At 44.1% G+C, this 20,388-nt stretch overlaps 1 protein-coding gene across 1 annotated transcript in view; it reads right to left on the bottom strand.

The window, feature by feature from the left end:
- Nucleotides 1-20,388, bottom strand: part of LOC135526343 (vascular endothelial growth factor receptor kdr-like) — a 75,267-nt gene that overhangs the window by 46,546 nt on the left and 8,333 nt on the right. The window contains exons 2-10 of the mRNA XM_064954650.1: nt 13,842-13,929; nt 11,513-11,715; nt 8,454-8,581; nt 5,494-5,653; nt 3,884-4,020; nt 3,606-3,789; nt 3,284-3,410; nt 2,933-3,102; nt 1,219-1,375 (exon numbers count right to left, since the gene is read on the bottom strand). Of these exons, the coding sequence (XP_064810722.1) occupies nt 1,219-1,375; nt 2,933-3,102; nt 3,284-3,410; nt 3,606-3,789; nt 3,884-4,020; nt 5,494-5,653; nt 8,454-8,581; nt 11,513-11,715; nt 13,842-13,929 (1,354 nt within the window). The remainder of the gene's footprint in view (nt 1-1,218; nt 1,376-2,932; nt 3,103-3,283; nt 3,411-3,605; nt 3,790-3,883; nt 4,021-5,493; nt 5,654-8,453; nt 8,582-11,512; nt 11,716-13,841; nt 13,930-20,388) is intronic.

Here is a 20,388-nt window from a genome sequence, read left to right as displayed (position 1 = left end):
TTTCTGGTGTCCTTTGACAGCTGTTTGGTCTTGGCCATAGTGGAGTTTGGAGTGTGACTGTTTGAGGTTGTGGACAGGTGTCTTTTATACTGATAACAAGTTCAAACAGGTGCCATTAATACAGGTAACGAGTGGAGGACAGAGGAGCCTCTTAAAGAAGAAGTTACAGGTCTGTGACAGCCAGAAATCTTGCTTGTTTGTAGGTGACCAAATACTTATTTTCCACCATAATTTTCAAATAAAGTTATTAAAAATCCTACAATGTGATTTTCTGGATTTTTTTCTTCATTTTGTCTGTCATAGTTGAAGTCTACCTATGATGAAAATTACAGGCCTCTCTCATCTTTTTAAGTGGGAGAACTTGCACAATTGGTGTCTGACTAAATACTTTTTTTGCCCCACTGTCTGTCTGTCTGTCTGTCTGTCTGTCTGTCTGTCTGTCTGTCTGTCTTTGTATATCTGTCTTTGTATGTGTGTCTTTGTGTGTGTGTGTGTGTGTGTATCTGTCTGTCTGTCTGTACGATCCAGTTCCAATACTGTGACAGCTGAGCTCAGCGTCCAACAAACCTAAACACTCATCCAAAACATAACCAGGAGATGCACTGGCTAAGACAAAGCTGGTCTGCTTTACCAATCACGTCTATTCATACTGGCCCGAGAGCGGACAATAAAATTCAAGGCAGTGTGGACAAGGCAGTATTTCACCATAACTACAGAAATAACTAGAAATGCACAGTGACCCTTGGATGAGAAAACACACAACACTCCCTGTGACCTATCTCTGTTCTCTGCATGAAACTGGCCGCTTCTGTCATTCGAAACTGTAGTCAGATGGTCTTGGTGACTAAGTATCCTTTTGATCCACGGGTTGTTTGAGGAAAAAATATAGGACTTTCATCTCAGTTCTGGGTTTATTGCTTTGGATCTTGGAAGTTGTGCCTTGTGATTGTGCAAAGCCTTGACACTATCTTCCCAGGTCTGTGGTATTCTTATGGTTTACAGAAAAACAATGAAAGTACATTACCAATGAAGGACCATTGTGAAAGTGAAAAACAAGAAGTGAAGAATGCAGAATTGTGTTACTGGAAGCGTTAAGGTTAAAAGGCACTGATGCAGTAGGAGAATTCAAAGAAAATGGTCTTCACAGTTTAGTTAATGATTTAGTCCCCCCCCCCCACCCCCGGATAAACAGGCCAGGATGGTGTGTTGGTGACTCACTCTTTGTCGGTGGGGTCAGGGTGGCATGGTTGCCAGAGCCACGTGATGTCGGGCATGGGCACTCCAAAGGCGGTGCAGGTTAGCTGGTGCTGCTTGCCGAACATGTATGGTTGGACGTCTACCGAGGCCACCTCCTCTTCTGAGATCATAGGCCTCACTGAGACACAGACAAAGAGATCAGACACTGTTGCATTACCCGTTACACTCTACCTGGCTGTTGGAGGTCATAATGTCTTTATAAAGATAGAGGTCCATCATCATGATGAATAACCATGAAAAAGGTGCCATCGACATCCAGTTGTCATCTAACCTCAGAGAGTGGGCTTTGAAGTGCTTGAAAATGGCTGAGTGATTGCATAGCCCTGATACCCTGTGGTTGTCCATCACATCAGGGTGTCACAGTGTCTCAGAGCCTGACCTCCACCCTGCTGCCTCTGGGACAGATGTGCCCCTATGCCCAGGCCCCAGGTCAGTGGATCAGCAGTGTGGGAGAACACAGCAGTAATCAACACCAGACTGACTGGCGGACGGACACAGACAGACTGGATGCCACCTCCAGGAAAATGTTCACATCAGTTAATCATTGTCAACCAGTCAGTGTGTGTGTGTGTGTGTGTGTGTGTTTTTGTTTTGTTTGTATGCCTGCATGCATTGGTGAGGCTGAGGCTGAAGTCGTAACATGGTTTCTCTCAGCTATGTCCTCAGTTCAAGCCCTGGCTGCTGAATATTTGAGATCTGAAGCACTGAACTTCAAACGCTTGATGAACGATGTTTAAAATTGTTGCCTAACTGTTCCCAGGAATCTCTCTTGATTTCTCCTTCCATTGTTTTTGTCTGTGAGAGTGGGTCATTTTTTTGCCATTCCAAACCCTTGAGCAATCGGGACAGCAAGTGTCCATAGATAACATTTATATGAGGGAGAGAGGGGGCTGATCTTTCCACTTTGGCATGGAAGGGGATTCCTGGGTAATGTGCAGGGAATGGGATGGAAATACTTTGTTATGCATTCTTTTGCCCCCCGTCGCCAGCTTGGAGTAGTATCTGAGTGGCACACGTGCTTCTCAACAGAGTTCTTAAGGGCAGGCAGATTGCACTCCCCGACTCTCCATCCAACACACGATCAAAGCTCAAGATCATAACACCGACCACTTCTACAACTGCTGGTGTTGACAACCATCAGTATTTACATGGCAATCATTACAATATATTTGCTTGAACAGTCTTTGCTAAAGCATATAAAGTACACAAATAGCCCTATATAATGTACAGAACACGGTTGTTTACACAAGTGGTGCTGGGCCAGATGGCCTACATACACATCGAGAGGATGTAAACAAATGATTGCCCAAGATGACGCTTACAATGAAGTTATGTCCATCCCTGCCTTAGCTCAGTGAGACCTTGCCTTCACGCAGTACCAGTTCCGAACACACTGACCCACCGTAGATGGTGACCTTGGCAGAGGCGTGCTTCTTGTTCCCCATCTCAGCGTTCCCTATCTCAGCCGTGCACCTGCACGTGAGGAGCTAGAGAGGCTGGGTTCCTGTCATACTGCAGGCCAGGACCAACTGGGGGCTTAAACCCAATGTGCCGAGGCTGGTCGAAATGCAGAACTCCAGGCCATTGCTTCATTTCCTCAGGATGGCCAGTCATTTGGAGGGACAAGGAATGGGGTATAGGATGGGATAGAACGGCGATTTAAAAGGAGCTTTACCTCGGACTACCAGAGTGTAGCTGAGATTCCTGTAGAGGCCTCTCTCCTTGTTGCCCAGGGCGATGGTGAAGACCCCAGCATCCTTCTGCTTCACGTCCTTGATGAGTAGGTTGTAGCCTGAAGACTCATAACAAGTAGAGTTCTCGTTGATGGGGACGCCATCCTTATACCTGGGAACGAGATACACCAACATTTGGAAAGTTGTGATGATAATTAGTGAGCAACTCTATATCCCAAATCAAATACTCACATGCTTCAGTTTTGTGCACATAGTCACAACAGAGCTATTATATTCATCAGGAGTTGACAATACACGCAGTGAAAAGTCCCAGCAGCTGAACTCAGTCTTACCATGCGATGGTGTCGGTTGGTGGCAGTGCATTGACCTTGGGTTCAAACATCAGCTTGTTTCTACCCTCTGTGTAGACTACTCTCCTGGCCCATTCATTCTTATAGGACACATTCAGGTATGGATGTTCTGAAATCACACGGGAGAAGACCAATGATGAAAGCATTAAAACGACTGTCGAAAAACAACAGTATAAATGTACTATCAATGAGGTCACACAATGAATGGCCAAGATTACCCTTACAATGGAGTTATGTCTGTCTCTGCCTTAGCTCAGTGAGACCTTGCCTTCTCGCAGTACCAGTTCCTAAAACACTGACCCACCGTAGATGGTGACCTTGGCTGAGGCGTGCTTCTTTTTCCCCATCTCAGCGTTCCCTATCTCCGCCGTGCACCTGTACATGCCCCTGTCGTCCATGGTGATGTTGGACAAGGTGATGGCTTTGTACATCCTGGTGATCAAAGCCGGATTCTCTCTGATCTTATTGACGGTGGGGTTCCGATTGACCTGGGCATTCATCGCAAAGGCATTCATCAACAACCCTGAAACATTGACCAGTAATTGACCAATCTTAAAAGATGTTGAATGACGAAGAACTTACCATCCTCTTTGGGTACTCCCATTGGAAGTTGATCCTTCCGTTGAAGGTGGTCTCTGCAGAGCAGTTGAGGACCAGAGTATCTCCCACTAACAGCTTGATACGTTCAGGGTTGATCTTTACGTTCCTCAGGAAGTTAGCTATGCAAGCAGAGTTAGAAGGGAAGACACAGTGAAAATGAATCAACATCCTCAGTATTTCCTCTGTCTCTCGTATCCCTTTCCTGCAGTCACATGACCGAGTGGCTTCATGGGTGGAATGTTACTACTATTTTTCATAATTAATAAACATTGTTTAACTTCTTCGATAGAGGGGGCGCTCTTTTAATTTTTGGATAAAAAATGTTCCTGTTTTAAACAAGATATTTTGTCACAAAAAGATGCTCGACTATGCATATAATTGACAGATTTGGAAAGAAAACACTCTGACGTTTCCAAAACTGCAAAGATATTATCTGTGAGTGCCACAGAACTTATGCTACAGGCGAAACCAAGTCCTCACAAGTCCTCAACTGGCAGCTTCATTAAATAGTACCCGCAAAACACCAGTCTCAAAGTCAACAGCGAAGAGGCGACTCTGGGATACTTGCCTTCTAGGCAGAGATGCAAAGAAAAATACATATCACAGACTGGCCAATAAAAATAAAAGATTAAGATGGGCAAAAGAACACAGACACTGGACAGAGGAAGATTGCAAAAAAGTGTTATCGACAGACAAATCTAAGTTTGAGGTGTTCAGATCACAAAGAAGAACATTCGTGAGACGCAGAAAAAATGAAAAGATGCTGGAGGAGTGCTTGACGCCATCTGTCAAGCATGGTGGAGGCAATGTGATGGTCTGGGGGTGCTTTGGTGGTGGTAAAGAGGGAGATTTGTACAGGGTAAAAGGGATATTGAAGATGGAAGGCTATCACTCCATTTTGCAATGCCATGCCATACCCTGTGGACGGCGCTTAATTGGAGCCAATTTCCTCCTACAACAGGACAATGACCCAAAGCACAGCTCCAAACTATGCAATAACTATTTATGGAAGAAGCAGTCAGCTGCTATTCTGTCTATAATGGAGTGGCCAGCACAGTCACCAGTTCTCACCCCTATTGAGCTGTTGTAGGAGCAGTTTGACCGTATGGTACGTAAGAAGTGCCCATCAAGCCAATCCAACTTGTGGGAGGTGCTTCAGGAAGCTTCCCTCCACATATTGACAACTAGAATGCCAAAGGTAAGCAAAGCTGTAATTGCTGCAAATTGAGGATACTTTGATGAAAGCAAAGTTTGAAGGATACAATTATTATTTCAATTAAAAATAATTATTTCTAACCTATATTTCCTATTCATTTTGCAACTCAAAAAACAAGGACATTTCTACGTGACCCCAAACTTTTGAACGGTAGTGTATATCAAGTGTAATATTGGGATGCTATTTTTATTTCAACTCTATATCTGACATGGTACAGGAGTATTATTTTGTAAGCCCATAAACATGTGTGTGAGGTGTATACTTTTGTGTCAAAGTAGATTTGTTTTAGACTACCGAGAAACACTCTTTGTAACCCTGATTTAGCTCACCTCAATACAAGGTTAAAAGCTCAATTAGAAAAGGAGAAGTTACTCACTTTGCCTCAGAGGGATGTACTGCGACTGGACCTGTTGGCCGTCGACGCTGGTAACACAGGTCAGGAGACGAAAGGATACGTAGGGACCATATGGGATCACGAAGCCTATCTTGGGGTCCCATTCCTTCCGTTGTTCCATCTCCTCTGATAAGGGTGGCAGCTGAAAGAAGAGACAGGTAGCAAAGTGTTTGTCAAAGGGCTTATATGTTTAGTCACACTTCTAGCTCTGCAGTCTTTAAAAAGCACTCAGCCAGTCAGACTAAAATACGATGTGGGCAACTGGCTTTGACATGAAACTCCACACTCCAATGAGCTCAGTTGGAGATGACAGCCCATTAGAACCAACTTCTAATTCATTTTCATGGTTTTATGGAGTGTAACTATCGCAATTATCCACACAGCGATGCACGGAGCACTGTTGACTTTGAACAAGGGATGAAATGGATTGACGTGGCCAAGGCCTACCACTGCAGTTGTTTGTTCTCCAGCCAAGTGTTATGCTGCTGGGAGAGGAGCGAGAGGGGAAGGAAGGAAGTAGTGAGGAAGGAAGGAGAAATGCCAAAGATCTTCCAGTAGCAGAGAGGTCACACAGCCCACTAACTTTGGCATCCGAATAAGACGTATGAGGTCTGGCATCTTGTCAACATGTAGCAGAAGACGCACTCTGTTCATTGATGCACATCATTTGGTCACTGTGACCCAGTACCCTACACCCAGCTCCTTCGAGAGAGATATCCTCCTATAGTTTTATTAAAAACCACTTAACCTTCCTCAGGAGCATCATCGGCCTATTGTTGTTGTTTTTCTCCACAATATCATGTTATCCAACTTCTATCCAATTGCGATCCAGCGCCTTAGACCACTGCGCCACTTGGGAGGCCCCGGCCTGTTGTTTTTGACTGGATACAGTGCCTTTCAAAAGTATTAATTCCCCTTGGCGTTTTTCCTATTTTGTTGCATTTCAACCTGTAATTTAAGTAGATTTTTTATTTGGATTTCATGTAATGGACATACACAAAATAGTTCAAATTGGTGAAGTGAAATTAAAAAAATAACTTGTTACATGTTTTTAAATTAAATTAAAAACTGAAAAGTGGTGCATGCGTATGTATTCACCCCTTTGCTATGAAGCCCCTAAATAAGATCTGGTGCAACCAATTACGTTCAGTCACATAATTAGTCACATAATTAGTTAAAATCCCCCAGTGAGCAATCTAAGTGTCACATGATCGGTCACATGATCTGTAACATGATCTCAGTATATATACACACACCTGTTCTGAAAGGCACCAGAGTCTGCAATACCACTAAGCAAGGGGCACCACCATGCAAGCGGAACCATGAAGACCAAAGAGCTCTCCAAACAGGTCAGGGACAAAGATGTGGAGAAGTATAGATCAGAGTTGGGTTATAAAAAAATATCCAAAACGTTGAACATCCCACAGAGGGTCGCCCACCAAAACCCATGGACCAGGCAAGGAGGGCATTAATCAGAGAGGCAACAAAGAGACCAAAGATAACCCTGAAGGAGCTGCAAAGCTCCACAGAGGAGATTAGAGTATCTGTCCATAGGACCACTTTAAGCCATACATTCCACAGAGCTGGGCTTTACAGAAGGGGGCCAGAAAAAAAGCCAATGCTTAAAGAAGAAAATAAGCAAACACATTTGGTGTTTGCCAAAAGGCACATGGGAAACTCCCCAAACATATGGAAGAAGGTACTCTGGTCAGAGGAGACTAGAATTGAGTTTTGGGCCATCAAGGAAAACGCCATGTCCGGCACAAACCCAACAACTCTCATCACCCCGAGAACACCATGTTTTTCATCGGCAGGGACTGGGAAACTGGTCAGAATTGAAGGAATGTTGGACGGCGCTAAATACAGGGAAATTCGTGAGGGAAACTTGTTTCTGTCTTCCAGAGATTTGAGACTGGGACGGAGGTTCACCTTCCAGCAGGACAATGGCCCTAAGCATACTGCTAAAGCAACAGTCGAGTGGTGTAAGGGGAAACATTTAAATGTCTTGGAATGGCCTAGTCAAAGACCAGACCTCAATCCAATTGAGAATCTGTGGTATGACTTAAAATTGCTGTCCATCAGCGGAACCCATCCAACTTGAAGGAGCTGGAACAGTTTTGCCTTGAAGAACGGGCAAAAATCCCAGTGGCTTGATGTGCCAAGCTTATAGAGACATACCCCAATAGACTTGCAGCCCTAATTTCTGCAAAAGGTGGCTCTACAAAGTATTGACTTTGGGGGGGGTGAATAGTTATGCACGTTCAAGTTATCCGTTTTTTGTGATATTTCTTGTTTGTTTCACAATAAAAAATATTTTGCATCTTTCAAGTGGTAGGCATGTTTTGTAAATAAAATTATACACACCCCCAAAAATACATTTGAATTCCAGGTTGTAAGGCAACAAAATAGGAAAAATGCCAAGGGGGTGAATATTTTCGCAAGCCACTGTTTGTATTGCTTTTTAGACCAGCATTTCCTGGACAAGATGTTTATAACAGGAGGTCTTCTATACTTAGATAGAGATTGTATTCTGCAGAAAAAATATATTGGAGGACCTTCCTGTTCTTAGCAGGAAGCAGACAGGATGACTCCCTCTCCTGCCCCTGAGCTTCCCCACTCGGTGGCCACTATCTGTTCCCGAATGCTTGAGTGGCTTACCGTTTGATGGGTGTGAGAACTCAAAAGATGCCCATAGTGCAGAGCGCCTGTGTTTATCATGTCTCTTTGCGATCTTGACTTTAGTGACGTCAATGGCAGACTTCTCTTTCAGAAAAAGGTACACTCTGGTAAAGTAATCAGTCTGATGCCCATACTGTCTCATAGCGTGTACAACTGGTCAACATTGGTTAGTATCATAATAAATGCTAACATTTGCTCTCTTGTGAAAGAGCATGTGAATGAAGAATGTGAATACAGAAACTAACAGTCATAAAAAGTCTTACCCCTTCAAGAGTGACAATCTGGTCAGGAGAAGTTGTTCTACAGGGAATCACTATGGTGGCCTCATGTCTGTATGTAAACAAGGTGTATGGAATGGGGAAATGGTGCTCCACAAACGGATGCTGGTGATCTGTAGAAGAAATGAAAGAGAATATCAATATTTACTCTATGAATTTAATTAATTTAATTAGCTGTATTTTATTAAAAGTAGGGGTGAGCCTCCCGAGTGGTGCAGCTGTCTAAGGCACTGCAACGCAGTGCTTGAGGCATCACGACAGACCCGGATTCAATCCCAGGCTGTCTCACAGCTGGACGTGACTGGGAGACCCATGAGGCGGTGCACAATTGGTCCAGGTTAGTGGAGGGTTTGGCCGTCCGGGATTTCCTTGTCCCATCGAGCTCTAGCGACTCCTTGTGGCGGGCCGGGTGCTTGCAAGCTGACCACGGTCGCCAGATGGACAGTGTTTCCTCCCACACATTGGTGCGGCTGGCTTCCGGGTTAAGCAAGCAATGTGTTAAGAAGCAGTGTGGCTTGGCAGGGTCGTGTTTTGGATATCACGAAAAATGGGTAAAAGTACCAACAACAACAACAAAAAAGTAAGGTGGAAAAGGATTCTTTAAAATCTGTTTTTTTAAGTTCAGTAGAGTCAGGGTAATGTCAGGCCATCTATCTCACACAGAGATCAAACAGAATCTCCCGACTAGTGAGATCAGCTCATTCTCCAAACCCCCTACCGCTCCTCCTGCTAGGTGCAGCTTTGGATAAAGAAACAGGGTGGAGATAGCTATGATAGCTCTATCACAGCTCCAGTCTTTTTCACCAGGGCAGGCATCCAATGCCTCTCTGACTGTTCTTTCACAGACCTGCTGTGTGAACTTTGCTGTTACACAAATACTTGAGTGATTTGTGCGAGGCTGAGCTGTTTTGGCGTGATAAAATGGACTAGTATTTGTAAAACAAATATGGAAAATGATCTAATAAACAGTTGAAAGTCTTTGAAAGAGGCCTGGTTAGACTAAACACGGGGCTACCAGGCTGTCAGATCGCCAGAGGAGGTAGAGAGAGCAGCCAAGGAATTAGGCTAGGACCTCAACCTATGGAGTCTAGTACTTTTTGCATCGCAATTTTAAGTTTGCTCGAAATATCAGCATCTGTTCTGAAGGCCAGATATTAAGAAAATTTTGTGCACGCACATCACGGGAGCTGGACAAAAAGATGTCCTGGACAAAAATATATGTCCAGACAGAGATAGAAAGGAACTCACTGTTTGTTTCATCCAGAAAAGGTTATCCTTCAGGCTTATCATTCTTATCTTTCTGCCCAGATGTTCCATGAGACCGATCCCCACCACAGTCCCTCAGACCAAGACCTTGACCTTTTCGAAGGGACACTGATGGCAATCTCAACTATGGTAATGTTTTAAGGTATTTAGTGTTGCCTTGCAATGCTCAAACTAAGGAGCTATTTGCAAGCGTTTGTACGTGCAGTTTGTCTGTTTCGTAGAGGACATTCTCCAAATTTTGAGGGAGGACTAAGCCTGTAACATGGGAGAGACCATAGCTGGTGTCGTGCGAGGCTCCAGGAGAGACTGACTGGAAAAACAGAAGCCGGAAATAATAACCAATGACAAGGGCTTCCAATGCGATACACTCTCCTTCCCTGTCCCAGAAGGAGTCAGGAAGCAGGGGGAAGCCTTTCTCTCTGTTAGAGGCACAACTCAGTTCCTTCTGTATGGCTTGGACTAGACTCCTTAAAATAAAAAATCCCCTCTCAACATACAGTCATATATCTGTCATTACAAACCATCCTCTTTACAACATGTGGAGAGATATGGTTGTTGTTGTCTGCTAAATGAGGTTTGGAATGGATGGAGCCTCTCCTTTATTTATATATATATATTTTAATCTTATTCTGTCTTTTTTTTTGAAAGACTGGCTGGCTTCCAGCTCCTGTATCCTGCAGGAAGATGTCAGGCTGCTCAGTGACCGTGGTTCTAGCCTGGCTCTTAAGAGCCTCTGTTGTTCTAATAGCTGTCTCAGTTTAAACCGTACTGCACTATAGGCGTTGGCCCATTTAAAATCACCCCCTGCTTTTTAGAGGGAGTTTGTTGAACTTGTTGAAACAAACCAACTTTAATGAAAAATATGAAAAAAAACATACATATCAGGAGTGAAAAAAGTCCTTATCTGCGTTAAAATGAACAGAATCCAACAAACTATTTCAATCACAAAGAGAGATCCTTTTCATATCAACTTTCACACACTGGGAGCTATTGGCTAATTATGTACTTTACGCTAGAGCTCTGCTACCCGACCTGAGCACGATGGGCCCCGACATTATACAACGGGTTAGGGCTGGGAAGGGCCTGTTTTTTCATCAATTACTAAGGTACGGGTAGGGCTCGGGTATCACTAAACTGATCATTAACATTTTGAAGCTGAGCCAATTGCTCGTGTTTTGCTTCAAAGTACATATCATGGTGTCAGAAGTGCTTGAACCTCATCAAATATAACACTAGAACATTGACCGAGTTCACAGGAGAGAATATTTTAACAGAAAAAGTAATGTTCCTTGAGTTTTATCGGAGTTTAGAGGGAGAAAAAGTAGCTAGTTTACAGCTAACTGCTCTCTGTCTTGTCATTGAGCATAACAGCAAGCAGAGGCATTGCTATGGATACTCACACAAGCAGAGCCATGCACAGAGCGCATGCAGAGCGAGCAGTGCAGAGAGGGGGAGAACAGACAGAGACGGCTAACGGATTCTAACAAAGGAAGTTAGTTCTTATTTCGCGTTCAGGTAAGTCCAGCCCTAGAATTTGGCATAAGCAATCGGGCCTGGGTAGGGCCTGAACGTCGCGGACATGGGTAGGGCTTGGGCTTAAAATTCATGCCCGAGCAGGGCACTACTTCATTCAAGAATGTCATTATAGAACTCAACAATGATGATTTACTCTGTCAGCATACACTTTATACTGTATGTAAAACCTGCTGCATATACAGCATTGTATGAAAGGGGCTATACCATTGGGAAATGTCTGAACAGTATAAAGCGGGACTCACCTTTGACGTAGACATAGGTGGAGCTGAAGTCGGCGGAGGGCTGGGTGTACTTGCAGCTGTAGAGGCCTGTGTCGTTGGGGCTCAGGTGGCTCACCAGCAACTTACTGCAGTGGGCGTGCAGCTGGGGCTCACACTCCTCCACGCGCACCCCCTCCGAGGTGACGTCCCGCCAGGGCAGCCTCCAGTGCAGTTGGGCGGCACCTCTGATAAAGACACAGCAGAAGTAAGCCCTAAGAACTGATAGAGGACCAGATATTATTTAGTGTCCCTAATGGTTCAAATGTGGATTGAGGGTAGGGAAATCGGATTCGAGATCTCTGGTTAAGGGCAACATCTAAGTCAAGCGACAAAGTACTGAGGGTCTGAGAGGGTCAGTCAGACCACCTGCATCATCCCTTTCTTATTACCCTCCTACCCCCACTAGGGCTCTGGGTCGTCACCCTCAGGTCAGCAGCATCACCAAGTCAAATACCTTCATTGTCTCACCTGATTTATGCACACAAACATACTCTCAAACGTTACAGGCACAAGCTCTTAAAACTGGAATCCTTAATTGAAACAATAACAATGCCGTCACTCAGCCTGGAGAAAATGTAACCTCTTTTAAATTCATAGACAGAGCTAGGGATGCAAGGACTGACCATCCATGATATCAAAATTGTAGTTTTAGAAGATAGTGTTTGTTTACATGTACATTGTTTAAAACAAGATGTTGGGTTCTGAAGGGGTACAACAGTTTAACTAAACTCGTGAGGCATATATAAGCTATAGTCTTCAAGAATCAATGGCTGTATATAATTAATTAAGTCCAAAAATGGATGTAGGAACTAAGGATTCTAGTTTTAAGAATCCATCAGAACTTTTATTTAAACTTATTCAAATCCGTGTAAAACTTTGGCTTTGACCTGATTTGACTGATTATGTGCCTTTTCTGTTTTTTTGATAGTTGATATTCTCAGGAAAAGAAATAGATGAATGGTTTGCAATAATTATTCTGTGGGAATTTTACCAGTGTCACACCATTTTGTTCCAGTTGCCAGTTGATTAGGTCCAGCCCCTCCCCTCATGACCTCTCAGATTATGTTTATTGGAAAGTGTTTAAAGGCCCTTCCAATAATCTGGAGTCATCTTGATAACTTGGATTTGCACATGAGGACATGGCTGGGGTCGCTGGGAGGATGTGTTCAAATAACACATATTCCAAACAATGCCGTTTTTAAGGTCCCGTTAAAAGCGATCCCAGAGGATCTTGAACAATTTCTCGCTGCATACCACTGCCTCTACCTACAGCGCCTTGGGTCAAGCAACTTCAAACTCTCATCAAGAGGCTAGAAACCATAGTTTCAGTCCGGGGACTTTTTAGCACATGGCCTTGGAGGGAAGTGTTGCATTAGGAAAACAGGGGTTAGCTTTCCAGAAGGGTCTAGAAAATTATGCAAGGCTCTCTAAACACGTAACAAATGTGTGCACTTCAGACAGACAGGGGTCCCATCGGCCCCCCGGAGAAATTTGGAACAGATTGATAAATGGGGACCACACTGTTCCTGGCTGGGAGTGTAACTGCCGAGCTGCCTCTGTGGTCTGACGGTCTTGATGCTCCAGCAGTCCCTTTTACATTCCCTCTCCTTACTTTATCCTGACCTAGCTGTCTAATGGTGCCAGACAGGCTTCCTTGGCAGTCCAGAGAACAGCCAACCACTGGAGCAGGACCAGGAGCTAATAAATGACAGGGGAGGGGTGTTGGCATGAACCATTTGGATTTTTGATGTAAGGCTTGCCAGGGAGTTCAGATTATTTCCCGTACCTCTATCATCAAAATGAATGGCCTATTTTAAAAGGCATTTACACTTTTTTGTTCTGTCCATATGACCTAACCGAGAAAACCCCAGAGTTGTAAAAAACAAGTATTTCCTTGTCTGGTTGTGTGGGCAGGAACAACTCCTGACTCTTGTGATGGGGCCCTATAGAGTACAGATGTAGAATATTAATTTCATCACCCTGTTGCATAAGAACTTTTAAAGGACATTTAAAATATGTAATGTATTTGTAATTTCCACTTTGAAATTTCAGACTTGATTTTGCCTTAAGAAAAATTTATCAACCCCTACAAAAATGTCCAGTAATTATAATCCACATAAAAATTCACATTTCCTGTTGCTGCGGGATTATTTTACTGCTGTAGCAAACTGGTTCAAATTAAGATCCTACATCTGTAAGTTAAAACATATTTTCTGTTGGGGAACTTGTTGGTTCAGTATGTGTGTGTGTGTGTGTGTTTGTTTGTGGGTATGTGTGTGTGTTTGTTTATGTGTGTGAATGTGTGTCATACCTGCAGGTGAGGGTGAGTGACTTCCCAGTGTGGCGAAGGTGTGTGTCCCCAGAGGGAAGCAGAAGAGGGGCCGGTAGGCTGACCTGACCTGTAAAATACACACACACACACACACACACACACACACACACACACACACACACACACACACACACACACACACACACACACACACACACACACACACACACACACACACACACACACACACACACACACACACACACATTCAGACATTGGCTAACACACTCAGTGGATACATTAATACACACTGCACATTTCAAAGTGTCGCTTCATAGTTGTCTTACAGTGAACAACAAATTACACCATGCCTCTATTTACGGTCAACCAAATTACACCACGCCTGTATATAGTCATCCTAATTACTCCATTCCTCTATTTTAGAGTCAACCTAATTACACCATGCTTCTATTTACAGTCAACCTAATTACACCATGCCTCTATTTACAGTCAACCTAATTACACCATGCTTCTATTTTCAGTCAACCTAATTACACCATGCTTCTATTTACAGTCAACCTAATTACACCATGCCTCTATTTACAGTCAACCTAATTACACCATGCCTCTATTTACAGTCAACCTAATTACACCATGCCTCTATTTTCAGTCAACCTAATTACACCATGCTTCTATTTTCAGTCAACCTAATTACACCATGCCTCTATTTACAGTCAACCTAATTACACCATGCCTCTATTAACAGTCAAGCAAATTACACCATTCCTCTATTTACAGCCAAGAATCATACAGTCTGACTTACTAGTGGTGTGACAAATTCCTTGGGAGTTTTTCCCCTGAGTCAGTACAGCCCATGTTCTGGTCTACTCTGCTGCTGGTTCTTATGCAAGTGGTGCTCTGCTGTGCAGGGGTCAGAGTTGGGGATGGGAGGGGTGGGGGTTGTTTCTGGTGCAGTCCTCGTAGGGTAGGGCTCTGGATGGATACTGGTCTGGTCTGGTAGTGATGAGCTATGTGAGTGTGTTAGAGTGGGGAGGGTGGGAGGCATATGAGAGGGAGGGCACGGGGAGCAGCTGTGCACCTCAGCCAGCCAGACGGGTCAGTCACAACTGGGGAGTACCGGGCAGACCCAGATGAGCCCTGCAACATGTCAACAAGCACTTCCTCCAGATCAATCAGTCAATCTAGCTCGGTGGGGACTCTCTCTCTCTTCCTCTCTTTCACATAACACTTATTTGGGCAGATGTACTCTTTTATTGACCTCTGATCTTGTTGATGCTCTGTATGCTATTATTACATTTGTAGGGAAGAGCGACAAAAAGGGGAGGTTGAAACGGTGGATTAAAAATCCCAGTTGGGGGTGGGCCTGGTTGAAGCTGTTGATAGGTGCTGCTCGCGGTACTCAGCATAGGAAGCACTGTCATTCTCTCTGCTGTCCGTGAGGTGTGACGGTCTTATAAGTGATTTCCTTCTTTTGACTCTCTACTCCCCAAGCAGCTTGTGTTACTGACAACATGTGGTTTAGTCCGGGTCGCCAGGCAAACACGTTCATTACATTTTCTCTTTCAGAGCGGATATCTGCAGCGAAGCTTTTACTTGAGTCCCTATACCAGTCTGCTGTTCCCACATGCTTCAAGAGGGCCACCATTGTTCCTGTTCCCAAGAAAGCTAAGGTAACTGAGCTAAACGACTACCGCCCCGTAGCACTCACTTCCGTCATCATGAAGTGCTTTGAGAGACTAGTCAAGGACCATATCACCTCCACCCTACCTGACACCCTAGACCCACTCTAATTTGCTTACCAACCAAATAGGTCCACAGACGATGCAATCTCAACCACACTGCACACTGCCCTAACCCATCTGGACAAGAGGAATACCTATGTTAGAATGCTGTTCATCGACTACAGCTCGGCATTTAACACCATAGTACCCTCCAAGCTCGTCATCAAGCTCGAGACCCTGGGTCTCGACCCCGCCCTGTGCAACTGGGTACTGGACTTCCTGACGGGCCGCCCCCAGGTGGTGAGGGTAGGCAACAACATCTCCACCCCGCTGATCCGCAACACTGGGGCCCCACAAGGGTGCGTTCTGAGCCCTCTCCTGTACTCCCTGTTCACCCACGACTGCGTGGCCACGCACGCCTCCAACTCAATCATCAAGTTTGCGGACAACACAACAGTGGTAGGCTTGATTACCAACAACGACGAGACGGCCTACAGGGAGGAGGTGAGGGCCCTCGGATTGTGGTGTCAGGAAAATAACCTCACACTCAACGTCAACAAAACTAAGGAGATGATTGTGGACTTCAGGAAACAGCAGAGGGAACACCCCCCTATCCACATTGATGGAACCGTAGTGGAGAGGGTAGAAGTTTTAAGTTCCTCGGCATACACATCACAGACAAACTGAATTGGTCCACTCACACAGACAGCATCGTGAAGAAGGCACAGCAGCGCCTCTTCAACCTCAGGAGGCTAAAGAAATTTGGCTTGTCACCAAAAGCACTCACAAACTTCTACAGATGCACAATCGAGAGCATCCTGGCGGGCTGTATCACCGCCTGGTACGGCAACTGCTCCGCCCACAACCGTAAGGCTCTCCAGAGGGTAGTGAGGTCTGCACAACGCATCTCCGGGGGCAAACTACCTGCCCTCCAGGACACCTACACCACCCGATGTTACAGGAAGGCCATAAAGATCATCAAGGACAACAACCACCCGAGCCACTGCCTGTTCACCCCGCTATCATCCAGAAGGCGAGGTCAGTACAGGTGCATCAAAGCTGGGACCGAGAGACTGAAAAACAGCTTCTATCTCAAGGCCATCAGACTGTTAAACAGCAACCACTAATATTGAGTGGCTGCTGCCAACACACTGACTCAACTCCAGCCACTTTAATAATGGGAATTGATGGGAAATGATGTATAATATATCACTAGCCACTTTAAACAATGCTACCTAATATAATGTTTACATACCCTACATTATTCATCTCATATGTATACGTATATACTGTACTCTATATCATCTACTGCATCTTTATGTAATACATGTATCACTAGCCACTTTAACTATGCCACTTTGTTTACATACTCATCTCATATGTATATACTGTACTCGATACCATCTACTGTATCTTGCCTATGCTGCTCTGTACGATAACTCATTCATATATCTTTATGTACATATTCTTTATCCCCTTACACTTGTGTGTATAAGACAGTAGTTTTGGAATTGTTAGTTAGATTACTTGTTGGCAATTACTGCATTGTCGGAACTAGAAGCACAAGCATTTCGCTACACTCGCATTAACATCTGCTAACCATGTGTATGTGACAAATAAAATTGGATTTGATTTGATTTGATTTACAGTATCCAGACAGTCAATGGAATTACACAACAAGGCTAATTCCCTGTGTGGACTCCAGAACCCCCCCCCCCCCCACACACACACACACAGATGCACGTGTACACAACACACACACACACACAATCAAAAGTACACAGAGTTCGGATTTGTTTCACTGTGAGGGTCTGAACAGCTGTTGTTCAAGAATGAACTGCCCATGCCAATGTTGGCACTCAATATCAACTTCCCCCTTCAAAATGTTATAACATCATTGTTTCGAATGAGTCCAAGGTTATTTGGAGGGGAAGGGATGTGGTCAAAGGTTTTTAAAGGGATCAAAACATTCCTCTCAGTATGACAGAGTACTAGAGTATAGGGTCTAAGTATACTACATCGCTCTCTTTAATACTTCTACTTATGCTAAACCTAAATCGGAGATCACAAATCGTCAGACAAACATGCTACGACTCTGTTGTTATGACTTTTTCCTTATTGTGTGTATTCACACATGGATGGATCGATGTGAACATAAACAAAGGCCTGAAGAATGTGACGGTGCATATTTCAAACCAGCTGAGAGAAACGGACGTACTCACACCGAGATTCCTAGAAAACGGTCCTGCCTAAAGCTAATGTTTCCTAAAGCTCATATGTTGTCCATTAATGCTTTAAATAATATATATATACATAGACCATATATATATATTCCTAAAAAAGTCTTATTTACTAGGGCTGGGAATTGCCAGGGACTTCACAATACGATATTATCATGATACTTAGGTGCCGCTATGTATTGCGATCCTATACTGCGATCTTATTGCGATTTGATGTTTCAAACATTGTTCTCACTATATGTCTGCTGGAGAGAGACGAGAGATCACGAGAAAATTTGTTTTGATCAGTCAGGAGAAACAAAAGAGTTGAAAACATGTCGGCGCACTATTTAAAAGGAAGATGGAGAACAAGCTACAGGATGAAAAATACCAGATTTTTGGCACAGGTACAACCGACTAGTGCTAGCTAACGCTACCTACAGTAGCACAAATTGGAGTCAACTATCTATATAATATCGTCCAAAAATAATATTGCGATATGTACTGTATGGATTTATTTCCCCGATCTCTATTTTATTTACTGTCTACGAATGACCTCTCGTAGAGTACTGCTGATGCTATGTTACAGTATTATGGTTTGGTTGTAATTGAACTTGACTCTCATTCAAAAACTCTACCACTCCACCACTTTTGTTCCACACTTTGATCCACTTGCTTTTATATACTGTATGCACAAAGTGTCTCTCTCTCTCACACACACACACACACACACACACACACACACACACACACACACACACACACACACACACACACACACACACACACACACACACACACACACACACACACACACACTACATACTACAACCTGACCTCACCACTCACTGGAGGGAAACTCTTCTCCTAAAACCAGGCAGTTCCCTCTGCTCTGCAACAAACTACAGATGGATGGTTCCCACTTAAAAAAGACCCCTCATCAAGCCACCCGCCGTGTCCCCCCGCCCCCACGAACAGCTGTGTGCCGCATTCCTCCAACGGAACGCCTGAAGAATCCAGAAATTGTGCTTGTTGTGGTGGTTCAGTTCAGAGGGTCCAAGACCTGGTTCTCATTAGGAGCCATAAAAGAAGAGGACAGGCATGGAACCAACAAAAAACAGAGAGAGAGCAACCACTCTCCGATGCCTCTCTGGGTTGCCATATTTAGCTCAGTGCTTGTTGGCGTTGGGCTCTTATGACAGTTTTCAAACAGCAGTTGACATTGGTAGTGTTACTCTGGGACCTCCATTCATAAGTTCCTAGCCTCCCTCTGTGCAGAGCTGGGGAAACAACAAAGAACAGGACATTGTGTTTTGAAAACACGTGTGGTCGTTACACTTCCAGGAAGGACTTTTGCTTTTGCTTCTAAAAGGTTGGGATTCCAAGCTCTATTTGGACGTGTTTGGGGTCAAGCTAAACGGAAAGCAAAAATGTTATCAGAGAACAAATGGGGCCTCCAAACAATGACAAATTGACTGTTTTTAAACTAATCCAAATCCTATCTTTGTGTCTAGTCCCCATGGAAATCAGTGTGCTCTTTAAAACACCCAAAACCATTTCAGCTGTTTTCTGCCAGACACTTGTGTAATCGAAATACTTTCTCATGAGCTGTTCATTGACTACAACTCAGCGTTCAACACCATTGTGCCTTTCAATCTCATAATTAAGATAAGAACCCTGGACAGTGGTGGAAAAAGTACTCAATTGTCATTCTTGAGTAAAAGTAAAGATACATTAATAGAAAATGACTCAAGTAAATACAGTGGGGAGAACAAGTATTTGATACACTGCCGATTTTGCAGGTTTTTCCTACTTACAAAGCATGTAGAGGTCTGTAATTTTTATTGTAGGTACACTTCAACTGTGAGAGATGGAATCTAAAACAAAAATCCAGAAAATCACATTGTATGATTTTTAAGTAATTCATTTGCATTTTATTGCATGACATAAGTATTTGATACATCAGAAAAGCAGAACTTAATATTTGGTACAGAATCCTTTGTTTGCAATTACAGAGATCATACGTTTCCTGTAGTTCTAGACCAGGTTTGCACACACTGCAGCAGGGATTTTCGCCCACTACTCAATACAGACCTTCTCCAGATTCTTCAGGTTTGGGGGTGTCGCTGGGCAATACGGACTTTCAGCTCCCTCCAAAGATTTTCTATTGGGTTCAGGTCTGGAGACTGGCTAGGCCACTCCAGGACCTTGAGATGCTTCTTACGGAGCCACTCCTTAGTTGCCCTGGCTGTGTGTTTCGGGTCGTTGTCATGCTGGAAGACCCAGCCACGACCCATCTTCAATGCTCTTACTGAGGGAAGGAGGTTGTTGGCCAAGATCTCGCAATACAAGGCCCCACCAATCCTCCCCTCAATACGGTGCAGTCATCCTGTCACCTTTGCAGAAAAGCATCCCCAAAGAATGATGTTCCCACCTCCATGCTTCACGGTTGGGATGGTGTTCTTGGGGTTGTACTCATCCTTCTTCTTCCTCGGCGAGTGGAATTTAGACCAAAAAGCTCTATTTTTGTCTCATCAGACCACATGACCTTCTCCCATTCCTAATCTGGATCATCCAGATGGTCATTGGCAAACTTCAGATGGGCCTGGACACGCGCTGGCTTGA

Source organism: Oncorhynchus masou, chromosome 32, assembly GCF_036934945.1.
Source record: "Oncorhynchus masou masou isolate Uvic2021 chromosome 32, UVic_Omas_1.1, whole genome shotgun sequence".
Lineage (NCBI taxonomy): Eukaryota > Metazoa > Chordata > Actinopteri > Salmoniformes > Salmonidae > Oncorhynchus > Oncorhynchus masou.
Note: the sequence above shows the minus strand (reverse complement) of the source record. Positions and strands in the feature narration are given on the sequence as shown.